The 20118-nt window shown below is 54.8% G+C and overlaps 6 protein-coding genes across 6 annotated transcripts; 4 read left to right on the top strand and 2 right to left on the bottom strand.

Moving 5' to 3' along the window:
* Window positions 1–708: 708 nt before the first annotated feature.
* On the top strand, window positions 709–2221 carry BU25DRAFT_389419 (uncharacterized protein). Its single transcript, XM_033704517.1, has 2 exons — window positions 709–1568; window positions 1644–2221. Exons 1-2 carry the CDS (start codon window positions 1074–1076, stop codon window positions 2100–2102), a joined length of 954 nt encoding a protein of 317 aa, XP_033563519.1. The 5' UTR covers window positions 709–1073; the 3' UTR covers window positions 2103–2221.
* A 203-nt stretch (window positions 2222–2424) lies between these two features.
* Window positions 2425–4914, bottom strand: BU25DRAFT_457003 (uncharacterized protein; the record flags this gene model as incomplete). The annotated part of the gene is made up of 3 exons (XM_033710075.1): window positions 2425–2488; window positions 2543–4628; window positions 4677–4914. The coding sequence occupies 3 exons, from the start codon at window positions 4912–4914 to the stop codon at window positions 2425–2427; spliced, it is 2388 nt and encodes a 795-aa protein (XP_033563518.1).
* Window positions 4915–6908: 1994 nt separating this feature from the next.
* On the top strand, window positions 6909–8872 carry BU25DRAFT_489915 (uncharacterized protein; the record flags this gene model as incomplete). The annotated part of the gene is made up of 8 exons (XM_033711456.1): window positions 6909–7318; window positions 7371–7437; window positions 7488–7592; window positions 7642–7682; window positions 7735–7870; window positions 7921–8104; window positions 8155–8284; window positions 8440–8872. The coding sequence occupies exons 1-8, from the start codon at window positions 7218–7220 to the stop codon at window positions 8870–8872; spliced, it is 1197 nt and encodes a 398-aa protein (XP_033563517.1). The 5' UTR covers window positions 6909–7217.
* A 43-nt stretch (window positions 8873–8915) lies between these two features.
* On the bottom strand, window positions 8916–13552 carry BU25DRAFT_430130 (uncharacterized protein; the record flags this gene model as incomplete). The annotated part of the gene is made up of 8 exons (XM_033708591.1): window positions 8916–10564; window positions 10614–10728; window positions 10775–10927; window positions 10979–11669; window positions 11718–11879; window positions 12347–13125; window positions 13181–13377; window positions 13435–13552. The coding sequence occupies 8 exons, from the start codon at window positions 13550–13552 to the stop codon at window positions 8916–8918; spliced, it is 3864 nt and encodes a 1287-aa protein (XP_033563516.1).
* Window positions 13553–14679: 1127 nt separating this feature from the next.
* Window positions 14680–17269, top strand: BU25DRAFT_389409 (catalase/peroxidase-like protein HPI). Its single transcript, XM_033704516.1, has 2 exons — window positions 14680–14952; window positions 15005–17269. Exons 1-2 carry the CDS (start codon window positions 14693–14695, stop codon window positions 17028–17030), a joined length of 2286 nt encoding a protein of 761 aa, XP_033563515.1. The 5' UTR covers window positions 14680–14692; the 3' UTR covers window positions 17031–17269.
* Window positions 17270–17681: 412 nt separating this feature from the next.
* On the top strand, window positions 17682–19857 carry BU25DRAFT_489911 (alpha/beta-hydrolase; the record flags this gene model as incomplete). The annotated part of the gene is made up of 1 exon (XM_033711455.1): window positions 17682–19857. Exon 1 carries the CDS (start codon window positions 17977–17979, stop codon window positions 19855–19857), a length of 1881 nt encoding a protein of 626 aa, XP_033563514.1. The 5' UTR covers window positions 17682–17976.
* Between the last annotated feature and the right edge of the window lie 261 nt (window positions 19858–20118).

The raw sequence follows: 20118 nt of genomic DNA, 5'->3' as shown, positions 1-20118 counted from the left end.
GTAGCGATTCCGGGAGGTAGGGTGGCACATCGGGGTTCGTGAGAGCGTTGGGTGACTTACTCGTAGCTCGGGTTGTGGTGGTTTGGATTCGCAGTGACGCGCAAGAAGTTCTGGGAAAGCGCGAGCGCGCGGTCACGGGTGCGCTAGCGTGAGCCGTAGACCCGCTTTCACTTTGTGCCGCATTCGGCACACCCTTTCCCGCAATCGATGGAAAGCCAAACTTTCCTAGTTAGGCAAATGGATTCTTTCTTCCCTCGGGTTCTCACGTCGCGGTTCTAAGACTTGTCTTCTTCAACGTACATACTCCACGGAGTATGCGCGCATCACGCACATCATGACCGCTTCGAATGCCGACGTGTAGCTGGGTCATCTAAATCGGATGCTAGATGGGTCATGGAAGTCCGCTATAAGAGGCAGTCTCTGGTTTGATGGGTACTGAGACGCGTCAATCTAGGCGGGCACATAACGCAGCATCCGGCCAGCTGTATCTGCCCTCCGTATTGCTTCCGAACGAAGTTTGCTTCTGGTCCAGAACTCTAACACTCTGCGGCCGCACACTGCCACTCCACTCTCGCGCGGGCATGCTGTTCGGTCCTAATGGGGCTTGGTTCCTATTTCCAGGCTAGCGGGACGGGACGCCTTACATCCTGCATCCTCACAGCCTCAAAGACAGCCTGGCAACATCAGTGCCCATTGTAACAATTCGTGGATGCAGCATCAACGAGGCTGACAACGTTGTCAGGTTCTGGCAGTCTCGAGCCCTGACACAATGTCCTTGTCTGCAGCGTACCAGCAGCAATGTGTATGGGTCTCGTCCCAACTTACCGTCAACTCCAAATCCTACATTAAACAATCTTCCGTAATGATTGACACCCCAGTACGCGCTACTGTAGGAGCGTTTGAGGCTAGCCATGAGCACGGAGATTTAAACCTGCTACGCGCCCGCCCTGGGCAGAGTGCAAATCCCCAGTCTCTTTTCCTTATTCTCATCGCGTCCCTCTCTGTCTGTCTTGCTCCAGCTTCTTCTTTCGTGTCTACGTCTTCGCTGCTCCTGGGGAGGTTGGAGTGACAAGATGGCGGCACCCAATCTCGACACAAACCAATGGTACTCCATGTACATCAACAACTACAACACCAGCTCTATGCTCAGCACAAGCCTCTACACCCGCAGCGGCACAGCAGGCGCCGTCTTCTTCAACTTCACCAACCACGACAGCGCGACACAGCGCTGGCAGATATTCCCCATCAACAGCACAACAGTCGTCCTGCGCACCAAAGAAGGCGGCGCAAACGGCTTCATCGGCGCCCAGCCTGCCGACTCGAATGGCGAGATTTCACCGCTCATGTTGCGAGGCGACGTAGCAGACGATTCCGTGTTCTGGCAGTTCGGGAGCTGGGGCGATGGGACGTGGTATCTGTACAACAGCGCGAACGGCACAGATTATCATCTGGCGAACAAAAACGGGCAGGTACGGATGGACAACAACATCACAGCACCACAGAACCTACAACGATTCAGCTTCGATAGCGTCGCCGCGATCAACGATGAGGCCTACTCGAGCGTGAACGTAAGTCCTGCATCCCCCATGCCTCTTGGTTCTGGAACAGGCAGGAAGCGGGAATATAAATACTGACATGAACAGCTTCTCAGCGCAACAGTCACATCCCCCGGCACACTTTCCGCCACAGCCTCCGCCACAGCCTCCGCCACATCCTCCTTTGCAGCGACATCGACATCGACATCAACACCAACACCATCAACCGGCCTCTCCACAGCTGGCAAAGCCGGCATCGCCGCGGCACTAGGCATCGCCGCACTCATCGCTCTTGTAGCCCTCGGGCTCATTCATCGGCAAAAACGGAATCGGAAGCGCATCTCAAAGCCACAGGAGAGCGCATACGAACCGTACCAAGGGCAGCCGCAAGGCGCTGTGGAAGTAGCCCCGACTTTGCCAGAGAGGCGTGCTGAGCACTTTAAACATGAGTTAGATCATGGAAGCACCGAGGCGAAGTACGAGATGCCGAGCCAGACGGTGACGGAGACTGAAGGGCATCGGCCAATGCAGCCTGCGGAACTGCCTGGGAGTTATGAGAGGCGGTGAGCTTGGCTGGTGGATAGGAAGGGGTTGATGCATTTGCAGGCGTTTAGAGCGTGATACCCGGGTCAGCGTATGGTTTGTAGCATGAAACAGCGTAGTCAAATGGACAAGTACATCAACAAAAGCGAACGAAGAGACGAATATGGTGAGTTCCAATGCAAGAGTAGAGGAAAGATGCATTCAACAGGTCGAAGCGCCGAAGCGCCAGATTACCACCCGTGTGTTCGTGTCTCATTAGTCATACTGTACGCCTTTCCATGCGCCATCTTGTATCGTACAATCTGCCAATGTTCCAACATGCTCATTCGATGCTGAACTTATCTGATCATCGTACTACAGCAAGGTAGTAGTACACTGCTCCAACAGCAACCAAAGCCGTGACGCCAATGCTGTATCGAGTTAGTCCGAGCCATGGACCCTACTATACACATGTAAGAACTCACCTAGCTTCTTTCCAACTCTGAACGGAGCTCTTCTTAAGCTTCAGCTTCTCAGCCGCCGATGTCACCATGGGCGGGGCAGCGACAGCAACATCCTCGTCCTTGTTGTCCTCAGGTTGAGGTGTCGGCGCAGAGTTTTCGACAGCTTCCTTGGCAGGTTCTCGACGTTGACGAAGCTCTGATTCAGGGACGGGTGGGGAGTGCTCTTTTCCGAGTGCTTCAAGCGTTCTGGGTGTGAGCGGAGGGGTCAGGGTGTTCATAACTGTTGCCTTCGAAGCTACGATGTCGGGCAGACTAGTCAAGCCTTTGGGGCTGTCCTTCGCACCGTCAGTCTTGCTAACACTGTTGGCTTCGCTAGACTCGGCAGTGTGAGTGTTTTGCATCTCAGGCTTGTTCTCTGGAACGAAGCCAAGCTGCTTACTGTCATCAGGATGAGGCGTTGCAAGAGGGTCTCGATCTCGAGCGAATCGAGCACTCGAGCGACTCATAATCACAGGAGAACCGAGAGACTCGACGTCTGCATTGTCTTCCTCGTCCTCCTCTTCCTCATCTTCGCGCACAGATGCCAAAGAGATGTACGATTTGACGGGTACAAGATCGACTGAAGAACAGGCTTGCGAAAGAACCGACGGTTGTGGCGAGGTTGGCACATCATGTGTCTCGTCTTCAGGTAGCTTGTGACCGATGGTTGCCACACGCTCGAGGATTTGCTCACGACCTACAGGGAATATTTCGAGCCCTGGGTCGTGGAGATCGGTATCCTCTGCGTCTGATCGCGGTAGCTTATTTGGAAGCGTACTACTGCTGGTATGTGTCCTGAAGAACGAAGGGCGCATCGATCCGCCAAACAGTTCCTTAGCGGTGTCTGTCTCTTGCCCAAAGGCCGGGTGAGCACCCTCGTACATTGTCGGGCTTGTGCTGAAAGATCGCTCGGACCCAGAGAAACTTTCAGCAGCAGAGCCTCGCTCATGCGGAAGCAGAGGTGCACCGTAATCCTCTGCGGGCAAATCTTGCTCATGAGAAAAGGTGGGAGTGTGATCGAGCTCTCCGAAGTCCTTACCGTCATCCGAGTGATCGCCGTACTGTGTATAATGCTCTGGTTCGTAGTCGTACTCGTCCTTAGCAAGGCGACTGCTCCTACTGGCGGCCTCGCTACCCTTATATGACGAGAAACCAGTCTCATGAGGTAACAACGGCGCTGCATCAAACTCGTCTTCGTCGTAGTCGCTGTCGTCGTGTTTCGCCTGAGGGGCAAAGCCGGTCTCGTGGGGAAGAAGGGGCCCTTTCGTGAACTCATCATCTTCATCGTCCTCTTTGGCTCCCAGTCCAGTCTCGTGTGAGAGAAGCGGTGCCTTCTCAAACTCGCTTTCCGTATCCGTGAAGCCAGTCTCGTGGGAGAGAAGAGGTCCATGACCCAGCTCGTCTTCATCTTGCAAGTCGTCCTGTGACTCAGCAGAGGGTGTGTTGATAATGTCCCCTGAGCTGGTGTGGTCAGTCGAGGACTGTACGGACTCTTCTTCGATCGTGTCCATTGAAGGGTCAGGCAAAGAAGCCTCAGAGTCCTGGAACGACTCATGTCGAAACAGCGGGGCTTGCGCATCCTCAGGCTCGAGTTCATCAGGTCCCTCAGGCGAGACAGTGAGTCCGTCTGGCGATACATCTGCAGGACTCAGCTTATGCGTGACCTTCTGGCCTTTGGTCACATCCTCGCCGAAGTCGTCCCTGTGCGCTGGCTTGTCGTCGACCTTCTCGACCATAACGAGAGGGGCTTCTGCCGATTTGAGCGGTTCGGTGTCGAGGGGAGAGTCTGTCTTGGTCTGTTCGAAGTCTGGTTCAGGGTCGGCAGCACGCTTAGACTCGTCCACAGAAAGGCTCTTAGGCGCAACGTCACCATACTCCGGCTGGTCCTTGTCCTCGACCTTCTCGACCACCACAAATGGGATGGGCCCTGGCTTCTCGTCGCCGGTATCTATTGTGCTATCTTTGCGATCAAGCGTATCTTTGACATTGGCTGGGTGGTCGAGAGGAAGGTGGGAGTTCGCAGGTTTGGCGTGAACGACGTTGTTGCGGTTGCCCTGCTCATCTGTGGCTGCTTTGTATCAGTATGCAGCCAGGACAAAGATATGATACTACACACCAGATTCTTTGGACTCGTCGACAACCCAATGTCCTTCACCAATACGGATCTTGTACTGGTAGCTGCCCTCGGCGACATTACCAAACTTCTGCTCAAATACAAAGTCCCCAGACGGTGTCTTCTCCTTGCTCGGCTTCAGCTCGAGCGGTGCCCATGGCGGCGTGCTGAGAGAGGTGACCACATACACAGGCGGCTGAACGCCCGGCTGCGTGAAGGTGATGGTTGCCTCGCTCTGCATGCTGGCGTTGGCTGGTACGATCGGCAAGGACGAGAGGGGCAGACGCGGAGAGATGCGAGTGCCCTGCAGGGGTGGGTCGCTCGCGTGCCGGGTCAATTGGGGGAGGGTTTTGAGGCTCTTGGTGATAGGGTCTGCTTTGGGAGGAATATCGTCAGTGGTTGAAGATGGGCGTCTGCTACTCGTCCACATAAAGCGTAGACGATGGTGGTTGGGGCGTGAAAGGATGCTCATAGAATGGGGGGAGGGGAACTAGGTGGTCACACAGGGCGAGTGCATGTGCATGGAGCAGACGTACCAGCACGCACTTCACAGCGCGATCGTTCGATGCAGGAGTAGCAGTCTCCACCGAGAGCTGCCTCTCACGCGACTGTCGTCCTCAACACTCGAGGGAAGCGCGTGGGCGTTTGTTGAAGGCGTGCAAGGCAGTTGGCAGGTAGCTCGTCTGCAGCTTCCCGTTCTGTTGGATGTACACACAGCTCACTCAGCTCACTCAGGGTGAAGGGAATCTTGATGTCTTGGAGTAAATGTTTCCTTCCGGGCTACGGCGGCTGTGCTCCTTCCAAGGCTGCACATGGATGCGCTCCCCGCAATATTACAGCCATGCTGGCGAAGCTGTTCGCAAATGACGTGAGAGGAACGCATGCCGTCGTGGAACCTTGTTGCAAGGAGCGCCTGCTAGCCGATATCTTGTAGCTAGCGCACCTCACTAGGCCTCATTGGAGCTCTTCCGCGGGGATGTTCACATGCTTCAACGCTGATCTCAACAGCCTCAAACGGTGTCTGGACTTCAGTGAACATTCCAGATCAGCTCAACACCAACATTTGTCGACTGGAACGTGCATCTCGGTTGTGTACCATGGTTCTGACGCGGTGACAACGGCATGCTGCGGTGACGTCTTCCTTCTCGTCTCGGTCCCAATCAATTCCTCCTCACTTATCATCCTGCGAACACATGTTCATCAGCAATTGTACACCGCTGCAGGAGCACGCCTCGGCCACTGATAAGTGTAGTGCCTTGCACAACGGCACGAGGGTCATTGTGTCGTGCGTGCAGCGTCGAAGTTGACACCGTCCTGACCTCGAGAACGTCACCAAGACGAGAGCGAGACGTCAGAAAATCTGCAGCTTACTAACAGCTCAGAACTACGTGCTGATAAACTTCAACACAGAGCGCCTCGAAAGATTGAGGGCCAAGCTCTTTGACGCTTCGAAGAAAGTTTATGACAGCTGCCGAAAGCATGTCAACATGTCGACCATCATTGCGATACTATGGCGTCTTTGGCAAAGAGTTACTTCCGGTCCTGTCGACCATACGGCGAAGTGTCTACACGAACGTGCGGATGTATTATTTCTGGTCTCCAAGCACCACAGTCATGATTCAAGGCCAGAACATGCTGTTCTGTGCCCTCGGCTTTGCTGACCGAATACCTCCAGCAAGAGGCTACCCATCACCACAGCACCCAATCAAAACCTCAATACCTATTAGACAACACATTTCGGCTACAGAACACTCTGCGATGCTGCAGCGATTTCGTGATCGACACAAGATGTGCCTACCAGTCTCGTTCAGGTCCGAACCCAGCGTCTGCAACACAATGCTTTAGCACAGAGCACCAAACCTCAGATCCTGCGCAATGCGGGATCCGACCTTTATTTCAAACTGCCACGCCTTGTCCCATAAGGTAGTGGAGATAGGCTTTCATGCACCTGCGAACCGGATTTCTGGGATGATCGCTCCCTACATGCGTCACTTTCCGTGGACAGACCAGCTACAGCCTTGCTAACGACGAACACACAACCATTGCGAACCATTCAATTCACCAAGCCTTGGGCACGCGTTCGATTGATCGCCTAAAACCAGGTTGTTGGGCCTAGATAAAGTTTCGATACATGTTCTGTTACAGAACATGTCGCACCATACCCTTGTCACAACCACCAAATGGAAGCACGCACAGCCGCGTGTCTTTGCCTCGTCGTTTGAACTCCTTCCAGAAGCAAGGGGTTCAGCGCGGTTGCATTACGTTGCTGAACCACGCCGAACGTGTTTGGGAGCACAATACAAAACCCACTCCGCAACAACCCGGGTCAAATATCTCCGCGCACAATATATCCACGAGTCCCCGCTCATCCACCTTCAATCTGTTTGCATTTCCGTCGCTTCTCTGTCGGTCGTTTTGACACCACAGTCCGTCGTTTCCTGCAGCCTTCTGCCTTCCTTTCCGCGGAGTCTGGTGTTAGTTGGTGGTACCCCATGTTTTTTGCTGGAACCACGAATCATAGGAAATACCGGCATACGGATTGACATGGGGCACATCATCATGTCTGCGGCCGCCGATCAAGGCTCGTTGTTGAACCGTGTTAGCATGGCACAATATACCATAGCCGTTGTCTTCGTTCTACTTCGGTCAGCTCAGTCATTCGTTTTGACCATAAGCACAGTACTTACAGAGCTTCAGTTTCTTCACGCGAGGCTTCATTGTTAAGAAATTCGGACTTGATGACCTCTTCATCTTGAGTGCTATTGTACGCTGCACCAACTCCACTATGAATAGAATCAACTAACACCACCAAAGACCTTGGGCTTGGGTCAGACAATCACCATCATATTACAAGTCGAACACGGAAGAGGGCGCCATTCGTCCGAGCTCCATGAAGAAGACTTTGACCTCATGCTGATGGTATGAACCTATTACTTGCATGTCACCACGTTGCGCTAATCTCGAGCAGTACAAGTGGATTAACATGCTGATCTACCTCGTAGCGAACTGGTACGTTTGTCATTTCCCGCAATGATACCAATCTCTAACATCATTACCATAGGGCAGTGAAGATGTCCATCCTCGCACTCTACCACCGTATCGGCTCTGGAAAGCGGGGTCTGCCCTTAATCGTACAGTCTCGTGCCATCTGGGCAACAGCAGCCTTCATCTCCGCATTCACGCTCGCTGTCATACTCGTGAGTGGCTCCACTCACTCTAAAGAAACCATATTCTCAACCTCCCATAGGTCCAAATTTTCTCCTGTCTCCCCATCACCGCAGCTTGGGACGTCGAGCAGATCCCCATCATGTGCATCGACAGCGCGACTTTCATGCACGCCCAAGGCGCCATCAACGTCTTCACTGACGTAGTCCTCCTCCTCTACCCATTACCATTGCTTCCGCTGTTGAAGTTCAACAAGCGGCAGAGGAGTACGGCTACCCTCCAGTATAGTCACCCATGGTACTAACGGTCTTCGTAGCTGCTCTGATAGTTATCTTTTCGATCGGCCTCATCCCCGTGGTTGCGAGCACCATGCGCCTCTGCGAGATTGTCATGAGCGGCAACGCGATCCAAAAAGGCATGGCATGGCAGCAAGCAGATTCGAGCTGGTAAGTTCTCGTCTTGATACGCTCTCCTTCCCGTCAGGAGTTTCCCATCAGGGGGTATCTTCACCGCCGGGGTATCTCCACCACCTTCACCTCGACTCATCCTCCGACACCGACACCCTCCCCTTCCCATTCACAACGCATCTAACACCCGCCAGGACATGGGCATGGGTACCCGTATGGTCGCAAATCGAAGTCGACATCGGTATCCTCACCGCCTGTCTCCCTTGCTTGTCTCCTCTGTTAAGACTCGTGTGGAGCGAGGTTAGCGTGCCGAAGATTATGACGCCGAGTATGGTCGAATTGCCGAAATACAGTGGGAGTTGGGGGAGCATGGACAGCGATGGGAGTGTGGAGAAGGAGAAGGATGGGATGGGGGGCTCCCTGGCAGGGGACAAAGGAGAGGTGAAGGAGGTGGTGAGGGAGAAGAAATTGCCTGCGCTCCCGGATGATGCGAGGAAATCGGGCGCCGTGAAAGTCTCGAGCTACTACGACGACGCCAGCGATGAAGAAGAAGCCCGAAATGCGAGAAATGGTGGCGTGGCAAGGCCGAGTGGTAAGAGGATAGAGTATAGTAGGAAAATGTCATGATGAACAACGCACGTCAACGCCAGTCTATGCACCAGCTGTCTATTTACCCAGCTCTCCTCTCCCTCTCATCCTCGAGGCCAGCGCCAATGAAACTATCCTCTTCCTCTTCCATCGGCGTGCCCAACAAGCCCCTCTCCTCGCTCCATTCCGCGATCCCATCACGCTGCTCGCGCAACCCGCCTCTCCTCACACCTCCTCCAACCCCCGCATCCACATGCTCCTCACTCTCATCCCAAGTCTCGTCTTCCATACCGTTAAGCACGTACCAGACATCCTTCTTCGTCAGCAGACCGCGAAGCATGCCCCTCTCGGTGAAGAGAACGTAGCGCAGACCGAGCTTTTGGAACATCGAAACAGTAAGTTGGAAGGAGGCGCGCGCATTCAGGGTTATAGGGGTTTGGTCCATCCACGGGCGTAAGTCGAGGGAGGTGTTTGGGTCCGAGAGGGGTTGGTGGGAGAAGTGGCATTCTGTGTCGGCGGGGAGGGATTTGGAAGTTGTGAGGGAGAGCGCGTAGAGCAGTTCGGTGCGGGATATGTAGCCGAGCAGGAGCGCATCGCCTTCCTGCTCCTGACTCGAGGAGATGACAGGGAACCCGCGGAAACGATGTGCTTGCAGCATCTCCCTCAGACTCTGAATCGTATGACCCGTCGCAGATATAGCAGTCAGATCCTCGATGCGCGTCATTACGTGCGCAGCGGGTACATCAGGGATACTCGACCCGTCATCGTCGCGGTTATCCAAGAACGGATAGCCCTTGAAATGAATCCAGGACTCGTATATCCCCCGCGGACTAATCGCGTCGCCGATCCATTTCGATATCATGACCGCGATCATGATAGGCAGGACGTACGTCAGCGCGCCGGTGAGTTCGAACATAATAACCACGATGGAGACGGTCATGCGCGTTGTACCTGCCAGCGCGGACGCGGCGCCAACGATGGCGTAGGTCCCGGGTGTGACGCACGGCACGTCGGGTTCGCAAGAGCTGAAGATGAAGAGGTGCGGGAATGCGGATTGGAAGACTTCGACGCTGAGGCCTACGGCGCGACCGTAGAGGCCGCCGATGGCCATGGAGGGCAGTATGATGCCGGCGGGGATTTGCAGACCAAATGTGAAGCCTGCGAGGAGGATGCCGAGGACGGCTGAGATTAGGAGGAGTGCGATGACGCCGGTGTTTGCTTTTCCGGATTTGCAGAGGCCCAGCGTGTCTTCTGTTAGATCGGCGCATTCGGCGAACAGGATGTAGACAAGCTCGGAGGCTTGGGCACGCATGAATTTGATGGGGTAGTTGATGAGTGCTGTGATGGAGGATGCGATGATGACTTCGGTGACTGGGCCTTTGAGGTAGGTGCGGTCTTTGCGCCAGGAGGCTATGCTCATGTTGAGCTTTATGAAGAGGCCGCCGTAGAGACCGCCGAGAATGCCGAGTAGTGCAAAGGGAACGATTTCGAAGTCGTGCCAGCCACTGTGGTAGGTGACTTGATACAGGACGAGCTTGCCAGTCCGGAACGGATTGAAGGCTTGGAGTGTGACGGCTGCGACCATGGCGCAGACGAAACTGCTCCACATGGCCTTGTCGGGGAAGTAGTACGATAGCTGCTCAAGACTGAATAGCACGCCACCTACGGGTGCACCGAAAGCGACCGAGATGCCTGCTGCTGCTGCGGCAGAGAGGACTTCCCGCTTTCGCGCTGCTTTCAGTCAGTACAGCTCCATAAAACGTTGTTCTGATACACTGACCTTCGTTTCCATTTACGCTGCCAAAGAGCTTCATGAACAAGTTTGCAGAGCAGCATGCAACGTGGACCAAGGGACCTTCTTTGCCCAGCCACAGCCCTGAAGCCACTGCGAGGCACTGCTGTTATCAACATATGCAGGGTCACTGCAGTCTACGGACTTACCAGGCCTAATGTCTTCGTCACCAACGTCCAGCCACCCAAAAAGTGTCGTATAACAAAGCCACCCAACACAGTCTTGATCTCCGGGATACCACTATGCTTAGCATATGGCGAGAACTCTCTCACCAACAGACTCGCACATGCTGCAAAGAGAACCTGTTCATTGTCAGCTCCACTTCTCTCGTTTCCTGCAGCCAGCTCACTCACCGAGAACAGTATAAAGAAGATATACTCCACAATCCACTTCCCACTCACACTCCCAATCCCCATCGCACTCCCCCACTCCTGCCAATCCGCACACTGATCCCCTGTCTCAATCCCCCAACAACAAAACCCCTTATTTAGATAGAACCTCCCATCGCCCTCCACACTACTACAATACCCCGTCTTCAAATCCGCCAGCCAATCACTTGCGACATCGATAAACGCCGCTATACCTCCGGACAAGACACCGGCAGCGACAAGTATGATCCACACTTGGCTCGCGTCGGCAAGCTGCTTGATCGTGCCCAGCAGCCCCGTTGCGCCGGAGTACAGATATCGTAACCGTTGCCGCTCTTTCGCGTATTCGAAGATCCAGTCGATGGCGGTCAGGTCGTCGTATCCCACGCGCCGACCAGGACCTTCGACGTACCAGTCTACGCCCGAGGCGTCTTTGGTGTCGGACAGGTGCGAGCCGGCGTCGCCGGGGGTGTCGAAGCAGTTGAGGGTGGGCTCTGTGGAGTAGTTGCCGTTGCTGTTACCATTGTTGGTAGTGGAGTGCGGACTGCGGAGGTGTTGGAGGCGGGACTGTTGGGCGCGTGGGCTGGGGGTGTTGCGTGGGGAGGTGAAGGAGCCGGCGAGGAAGCGTGGGAGGAGGGAGGAGGGCGTTGGTTTGGGCTTGCGCTTGAAAGAGATTCTGTGGTATGTTAGCGTACGGTATATGATCCTTGTGGGTAATGTGTACTGTTCAGAGAGATTGCTGTTCAACGAGTCGTCTGCCAGCAGTGCTTCTTCATCGCTGTGGTCGTCTTCAACGGCTGGCTGCTTTCCGTTCGATGAGCGTCCGGACGGCGCTCGGCTGGAGGATGCTTCGGCACGTCCGTGCGGGGACTGACTTGCTGACGAGCTTGACATCCCATCGGCGAGTGTTCAGTGAAAGCTGGGTTGTCATTCTTCACCGGCGCATCGTGTCGTTGGCGTGGAGCTCCCGGTCGTATCGTTACGTAGGGCTGATTGTGTGGCCCGAGCTTGATCTACAACCTTCAGGGTCTCGAACATGGGAAAAACATCGTCCACACGAGGATCATGAAAGGAATCAATAGTCAAATTGGCCCGGCTATAAAACACTATACACTGCTATGCGCTCGTGCTGTTGGTCGCTGACTCGACACCGAACGCCCTTCATCACCCATACTTCGTCTTCCATACATCATCTCCTGTACAATCTACCACTATCCAAGACCAGCCAAGCAGTCAATCAATCAATCAATCAATCAACCAATCAATCAATCAATCAATCAATCAATCAATCAATCAATCAATCAATCAATCAATCCATCCATTTAGACCATCCACACCCGGTCCTGACTCTACTCCTGGTTGAAATCGACCACAGCTCTACCAGCAATCTCGCCCCTCCGCAGCTTCTGCACAGCCTCGTTGAACTTACTCAAGGGATACACTGTGTAGATAGGTTTCAGCAAACCCCTCTTCGCAAAGTCCAGTGTCTTATCGACGTCAGCCATGCTGCTGACAAGCGTACCCTGAATACTCTGCTTCTTAGAGCACATCTGGGTTGGATCGACATCGATATGCTGTGTTCCCGTGGGTGGCAGACCAATGCACATAACCTTTCCGCCTACACGACCGCCAAGGTAGCTGACTGAAGAGGGGTATGTCTGCACTGCGGTGACGAAGACACCGTGCGCGCCGATGCCGTCGCAGATGCGAATGATCCTCTCAGCGACGTTGTCGACTTTCTTGAAATCGATGAACTCTTCTGCGCCGACCTCCTTGCACAGTTTCTCCTTGTCGTCGCCGGTGTCGATGGCTACGGCGCGTAGACCCATGGCTTTAGCGAGCTGAACGCCTTGCATACCGACTCCACCGCCTGCACCTGGGAAGACGGCCCAGTCTCCGGGCTTGAGGTTGGACTCTTTAATTGACGTGTAGATTGTCGAGGCGGAGCACATAATGGGCCCGGCGATGTAGTCGTTGACGCCGTCGGGGATGATGGTGGTGTAGCGTTCGGGCGAGACAACGTATTGCTTGTAGGATCCGTCGCACATCAGCCCGGTCAAGACTGCGCTTGCACAGTAGCATTCTTGGCCGCTGCGGCAGAGCTCGCATGCACCGCAGGTATCTTGGATGGGCTGTCATCTGTTAGCTTGACTGGCCTTCTTTCAAAACTATAGTAGAGAAACTCACCTTGAATCCAGCCCTCATGCCTGGTTTCAATTTCTTGACTTGATCGCCAACCTTTACAATTACACCAGCACCCTCATGTCCAGCGCACTTTGTGCCCAGCGCAGACATCTTTGGCATCGCCCAGTCGTTCAGCATGAAATGAATGTCGCTGTGGCAGATGCCAGTCGCGTTGAGCTTGATCAAGACATCGGTTGGTCCTGAAGGTCGTCAGCCATTGCCGATGTGAGACAATACCATAGTCATGTTGCACATACCGGGCTCTGGCGTAGGGATGTCTTGAACTTCGACATGAAAGTCCGGACCTTCGTTGACAACTACACCACCTTTGCACGTCTTTGGGATGTCGTAACTCTGAACCTTGTCGTCCGTCATGGTGATGTGTGATTCACAATTGAGCTGAGAGATGTGGTGAAGCGGGAAGTAAGGACGACAGAACAAGGAGATCAACGAGACAAAAGACTTGAAATAGCAATGATGAAGTAGTGAAGCAGGCCTCGGTCCTACTGTTACCCCTCTTCGTGTCAGAGGGTATACTATGACTGGGCTTCGCCCAAGTCACGTAGAGATCCATGTGTTCGAGATCCTCAGTTGTGCGAAGCGACAATGTAGCAGACACTTGACTCGGTGCGTGCGAGTCGAAATTGAATATGTGTTCTGGCGGCGATGTGTCGCACAGCAGGTTAAGAGGCCCGCCGAGAGCGCTGTCCGGGGGGCTTCGCTGTAGCACGAGATGTGGTGATCCTTCGCAGTGTGGAGTGCCTGCAGTGCGGGGTGAGGAACGTGGGGAAGCTTGGCGGGCGGCGTCGGACCGTGGGTAAGAAGAGATGGCAGCCTTAACATCAAGGCAGAGCAGGACCAGGACATGTGACGTTTCAACAGCAAGGCCTTCGGATTCGACACCGGAGCTTCTTGAAGCATCCAAGATAGTAATTCTTTCCGAACCGTGAATTCCCGCCACAGGGTGCTGTTTGCTTCTGTCATCCGCCTCGATCTCGGCCTCGGTATTTGTGAACGTCACGTGTCAGTCGCACCATGCTAAATTCCAGGAGAATCTGATTCGTTGAGACCGTTGTCGATCAGCTTGGTGCGGTCCGAGGCCATGTAAGACGCAATAGACTTGACGCGGGGGTGTTTTGAAGGCCCACCTGGTGCTTGGAGGACGACAGAGCTCGATCGCGTCCACGATAAGAAGATGGCAGAGCAAGATGTTATAGAGCCTGAAGAGTTGTATAGACATGCACTACAGGTGTTAGCAATGTCTCGTTGCCAGGGCGCGCTGGGAGGGAAACAGCGGAGAAGTGGGGCTCAGGCCGCTGTGACCCTAGGCCAAATCGAGCTAACAGATGCGGCCCCGTGCAAACATAGGTGAGGGGCAACAGCGAGTAGATGGCCAGACGTTGAAGATTACGAATTGGCCGCTCGCAGAAGTTCACATATATACCTAAGCCACCCTCCGAGACATCATTCCTACTCAATTCTTCCCTACTACACAGAGCTCGACCCACAGCAATCATGTCTAAAGGCGAGTGTCCCATGAAGGTAGCCAACGTCGCTGGTGGCGGTACCACCACGAAGGACTGGTGGCCCAACGAGCTCAAGCTCAACATCCTGCGCCACCACGACCCCCGACAGAACCCCCTCGGCGCCGACTTCAACTATGCCGAGGAGTTCAAGAAGCTCGACTACCAGGCCCTGAAGAAGGACATCACCGCGCTGATGACCGACTCGCAGGAGTGGTGGCCCGCCGACTTCGGTCACTACGGTGGTCTCTTGTGAGTACCCTGGTCTCAATGGACTTGGGATGGTCTGCTAACACCGGGACAGCGTCCGATTGGCATGGCACTCTTCCGGTACCTACCGTGTCACTGACGGCCGCGGTGGCGGTGGTGAGGGCCAGCAGCGCTTTGCTCCCCTCAACGCCTGGCCCGACAACGTCTCGCTCGACAAGGCTCGTCGCCTGCTATGGCCTATCAAGCAGAAGTACGGCAACAAGATCTCCTGGGCCGATCTGATACTCCTATCCGGCAACGTCGCCCTCGAGTCCATGGACTGCCCCACTTTCGGGTTCGCTTGTGGCCGCACCGACACATACCAGTCCGCCGAGGACGTCTACTGGGGAGGAGAGACTGAGTGGCTGGGCAACGATGTCCGCTACTCCGACGGCAACAAGGGTGTCAAGGGCGAGGGCATCATGGACGGCGACCAGCACAAGAACGATGTCGAGTCCAAGGACGAGATGCACACCCCCCGCGACCTCGAAAAGCCCCTCGCTGCGGCACACATGGGTCTCATCTACACAAACCCCGAAGGCCCTGACGGTGTTCCCGACCCCGTCGCCGCTGCGCACGACATCCGCACTACCTTCACCCGCATGGCCATGGACGACGAGGAGACGGCTGCCCTGATCGTTGGCGGCCACTCCTTCGGAAAGACACACGGTGCTGCTCCCTCCGAGAACACCGGCCCAGACCCCAACGGCGCCGACCTTGCTGAGCAGGGCTTCGGCTGGAAGAACAGCCACGGCACCGGCAAGGGTCCCCACACCATCACATCCGGCCTCGAGGTCACCTGGACTGGCACACCCACCAAGTGGAGCAACAAGTTCCTCGAGTACCTCTACGGTTTCGAGTGGGAGCTCGAGAAGTCCCCTGCTGGCGCCAGCCAGTACGTCGCCAAGGACGCTGATGCCATCATCCCCGATGCGTACGACTCCAACAAGAAGCACAAGCCTCGCATGTTGACCACCGACTTGGCGATGCGCTTCGACCCCGAGTACGAAAGGATCACCCGCCGCTGGTTGGAGCACCCCGAAGAGCTTCACGACGTCTTCACACGCGCGTGGTTCAAACTCCTCCACCGTGACATGGGTCCTCGCTCTAGGTGGATTGGTCCTGAGATCCCCAAGGAGGTTTCCCTCTGGGAGGACCCCGTTCCTGAGCAGGAGGCGGAGGTGATCGGCGAGAGTGACATCTCGTCGTTGAAGAAGGAGATCCTCAACGCTGGTGTCGAGCCCTCCAAGCTCATCCGCGTTGCCTGGGCCTCTGCTGCCTCCTTCCGTGGCTCTGACAAGCGTGGTGGTGCCAACGGTGCCCGCATCCGTCTTGAGCCCCAAAAGAACTGGAAGGTCAACAACCCGTCCGAGCTTCAGGAGGTCCTTAAGGCTCTCGAGGGCATTCAGTCCAAGTCCAGCAAGAAGGTCTCTCTTGCTGACTTGATCGTCCTTGCCGGTGTTGCCGCTCTCGAGAAGGCTGCTGGTGTCTCCGTTCCCTTCACACCTGGCCGTACGGACGCCACACAGGAGCAGACCGACGTCCAGTCGTTCGAGCACCTCGAGCCTGTCACCGACGGTTTCCGCAACTTTGGCAAGGGCTCCGACCGTGTCCGCACCGAGCAGTTGGACGTCGACAAGGCCAACCTCCTCAAGTTGACCGCACCTGAGATGACTGTCCTAGTTGGTGGTATGCGTGCCCTCAACGCCAACTGGGATGGCTCTTCTCACGGTATCTTCACCAAGCGCCCTGGCCAGCTCACCAACGACTTCTTCGTCAACCTGCTTGACACCAACGTCGCCTGGAAGGGCGCCGACTCCTCCAGCCCTCACGAGCTGTACGAGGGTACTGATCGCAAGTCTGGCCAGAAGAAGTGGACAGGAACCCGTCACGACCTGATATTCGGTTCGCACCCCGAGCTGCGTGCCATCGCCGAGATTTACGCACAGCCCGACAACTCCGACAAGTTCGTCAAGGACTTCGTCGCAGCATGGAACAAGGTCATGAACTTGGACCGTTACGATGTCAAGGCGAAAGCGGTGAGTGGCACATCAAGTGTTTCGAGCAGGCCTCGTCTTTGAGCGAGTGATTCTTCTGTGGCATTTACGCTTTTTGTACCATTTGTTCGCTACTGTATTTTAGTTTGAGCGAAAAAAGCGCGGTTCACTGACGAGCAATGATAGTAATGATACCGTAAGTAGAGCTGTAGAGCCATAGCCACCCCAAAAGATACCTAGGTAGTTGGTAGTGTAGGATCAGATAGGAAGACAGCGAAGCCACACGATACCGAGGCACATGGTTATGACTTTTGAATATCAACAAGTTGTCAAAAACACCGGCGTTACCTCTGGCTTTCAAGTGATGTTCCGTGAGGTTTGGTTTGAATTGTGGTGTTGCACTTGTGCTCCTTGCCGTGTTGTGGCCGAAGAGCTGCTGCCAGGTCAGGCTCTCATGCCACTTGATCACACACATCGTCCTTCGTGCTCTTTCGCTCATTCTGTGCTACATCACAGCCTTCGAAGAGATTCATGCATCACAGTCATCCGCAGCAGCTCTATATCGCCAAGCTCCCCGCCACCCAATCGCGATTCAAAGGCGCGGATTCGCCGCTTCCATAAAAACAGCGTTATGCAAGCCGCACCAGTCAGGAACGCGCATAGCCACGAAGGACTTCCTGCATGTGGAGGGGTGGGCACACGTTTAGCTCGGCCTTGTCGCTCCTTCGTGATCTTCAGTATTTCACCTCTTCAATCCTTCTTCTCTGACATTATCGTTGCGCATTTCCTTTGTGAGCCTTTCAGCGTGTTTCACATAGACTGCAAGAGCAGAAACATCAGGTTTATGCTTGCGCTCGGTCACATTTCGCAACTGCGGCGATGAACAGTACGATATACGCGACGGGCAACAGAAGACAGCGATTGTTGTATTCTCGATAGCGCCCGGTTTGGCCGAGTATCTTACAGAAATCAAGCAAAAAGCCAAGGGAATACCACCACCGTTTACAAGGCTGAACATCAGGGGTGCGACATGGCACACGGACACAGCGATCCCGAGCGCAGGAGGAGGAAACGCAACCATTCGTCATCTCGAACATCCAACTCTAGATCGACGCCCAAACAACCGCTCGTTTCGCAACCAGTCGTTCAAGTCAACACGCATGTGCATCCGCACGCCGTCCAAGCAGTTTCGACGCAGCACCTGAACTATCCGATGTACGCTGCACATCCACCTGGCCCGCCTCCACTATATCCAGGTGGCCCACCTCAGCATCTTGTGTACGGTGCAGCTTTACAATATTCACAACAGTATGTGCAACCATATGGATCTCCGCCATTGCAACCTGTCCCAGCTCCACACAACCCTTCGGTAGCGCGATTTGCGTCTCCTTCGCCTCCTCAGCATCCGCAACCAAGGATATCTTCGCGCGAAGAAGGTCCATTCCAACAGCAATGGAACAGACTAGATCGCATGGCAGCGAAGTCAAATGCGGACTTGCGACAGGGGACCTCAAAATTGATCACAAGTTACATCGAGCGACCAACACATGCTATAGCAATGAAGAGCATGCAAACGTTATGTCAAGGTGCGGCGTTGTGCGATGTCATCAGCTCCAAATTCGACGCAGTCATTACTAGCATTGATGATGACAAGTTCAGCGGAAAAGAGGAGGATCTGAAAGTATACGAGGATACGCAACAACGACCGAGTAGCTCGAACCCACCACCCGGACGCGGAAAAAGTACAACAGAAGACCAGGTTTACGAGGCACTGGGAGGCGACAAAGGTTCAAATCACTTTGCCAAGGTCTGGCTCTACTCGAACTCCCGTCTCCCACCACATCTTCCACCTTTCAAAGTCTACATGCCGACTTATCCACTTCTGTGCCTGGCTGCAACGTACTCAGAGCGTGTCTATGTCCCTCCAGTGCCGAAATCGAAGGAAGTCGAGAACCACATCCCAGCAAACTGGCGCAGCGGTACAAAAGCCATGGTCCTTAAATCTATCCCAGTTGAGGATATGAACACAGTTGTCTTCGCGATCCGCGGCAGCCAGACGTTCATGGACTGGGCCGTGAATTACAATTCGGCCCCCACCAGCCCGGAGGGCTTCCTCGACGATCCTTCGAACTTCTGCCACGCAGGCTTTCTCTACGTAGCGCGAAAAATGGTCAAACCTGTCGCCGACCGGCTTAGAGTCCTCATCCAAGAGAACCCCGCCCGCAAAAATTGCAGTCTTCTCATCACGGGCCATTCGGCTGGCGGCGCCGTCGCCACCCTCTTGTACGCGCACATGATGAGCAATTCCGTCGACAGCGAGCTCAGCTACCTGACCGACTTCTTCAAACGCGTGCACTGCGTGACATTCGGCGCGCCACCCATATCGCGCTGGCCGTTGAGAAAATCAGACAACCCGCGCCACAAGAAGAGTCTGTTCTACTCGTTCATCAACGAAGGAGACCCCATCCCGAGGGCGGATAAGAGCTTCTTCAAAAGCCTAATCAAACTATACACAACACCCGCACCTTCCGTCTCCGCACTGGGCCAAACAATAGCGAACATGAGCAAACTTAACCTCTCCCAAGCGCCCCCCTCCTCTCCACCAAAATCCCGCCTCCGCCTCAGGAGACCCAGTAAATCAACACTCCCAACGCCCTCTAGACCGAACACTTCACCATCTTCGGTGGGCGTTGAATGGCACATTCCGCCCTGCGAGCTGAGTCCCGCAGGCAGACTGATCGTGCTAAGGCAGCGCCCGGGGAGTCGACGTGAGGATGATGTCGAGGCTGTTACTGTCGAGGAGGATATGCTGAGGAAGGTCATGTATGGCGATCCGTTGAAGCATCAGATGCGTGTTTACAAGCAGCGGATTGATGCGGTGGCTACTAGGGCTGTTACGATGGGTGGGTAGGGGGGAGGGGTGGGATGAGGAGGAGGAGGCGAGTGCCATATCCGGATGTTTTGTGGACGAGATGGAGTGGGTGAGTGGATGTGTATGCGCGTGAGCCTGATAAGGGGGAGGGTGCAAGGTAGCTGGAGTCAGACAGTCTGACTGCGTTCTCGTCCGGGAAAATCATACGATTGCGATTACTCCTACGATCTTCTAGTCTTACCCTCAGTTTCCCTTCAGAGCCTGAGCCGCATTCTGTCTGGGTGTCCCCTGCCTAGCAGC

Source organism: Macroventuria anomochaeta (genome assembly GCF_010093625.1).
Source record: "Macroventuria anomochaeta strain CBS 525.71 unplaced genomic scaffold BU25scaffold_10, whole genome shotgun sequence".
In the NCBI taxonomy this organism is placed as follows: domain Eukaryota; kingdom Fungi; phylum Ascomycota; class Dothideomycetes; order Pleosporales; family Didymellaceae; genus Macroventuria; species Macroventuria anomochaeta.
Note: the sequence above shows the minus strand (reverse complement) of the source record. Positions and strands in the feature narration are given on the sequence as shown.

Coding starts and splice junctions, on each gene's coding strand:
- BU25DRAFT_389419 (XM_033704517.1), top strand. CDS start 1,074: ATGGCGGCACCCAATCTCGACACAAACCAATGGTACTCCATGTACATC. Junction 1,569..1,643: donor AGGCCTACTCGAGCGTGAAC/GTAAGTCCTGCA, acceptor TGACATGAACAG/CTTCTCAGCGCAACAGTCAC.
- BU25DRAFT_389409 (XM_033704516.1), top strand. CDS start 14,693: ATGTCTAAAGGCGAGTGTCCCATGAAGGTAGCCAACGTCGCTGGTGGC. Junction 14,953..15,004: donor GGTCACTACGGTGGTCTCTT/GTGAGTACCCTG, acceptor ACACCGGGACAG/CGTCCGATTGGCATGGCACT.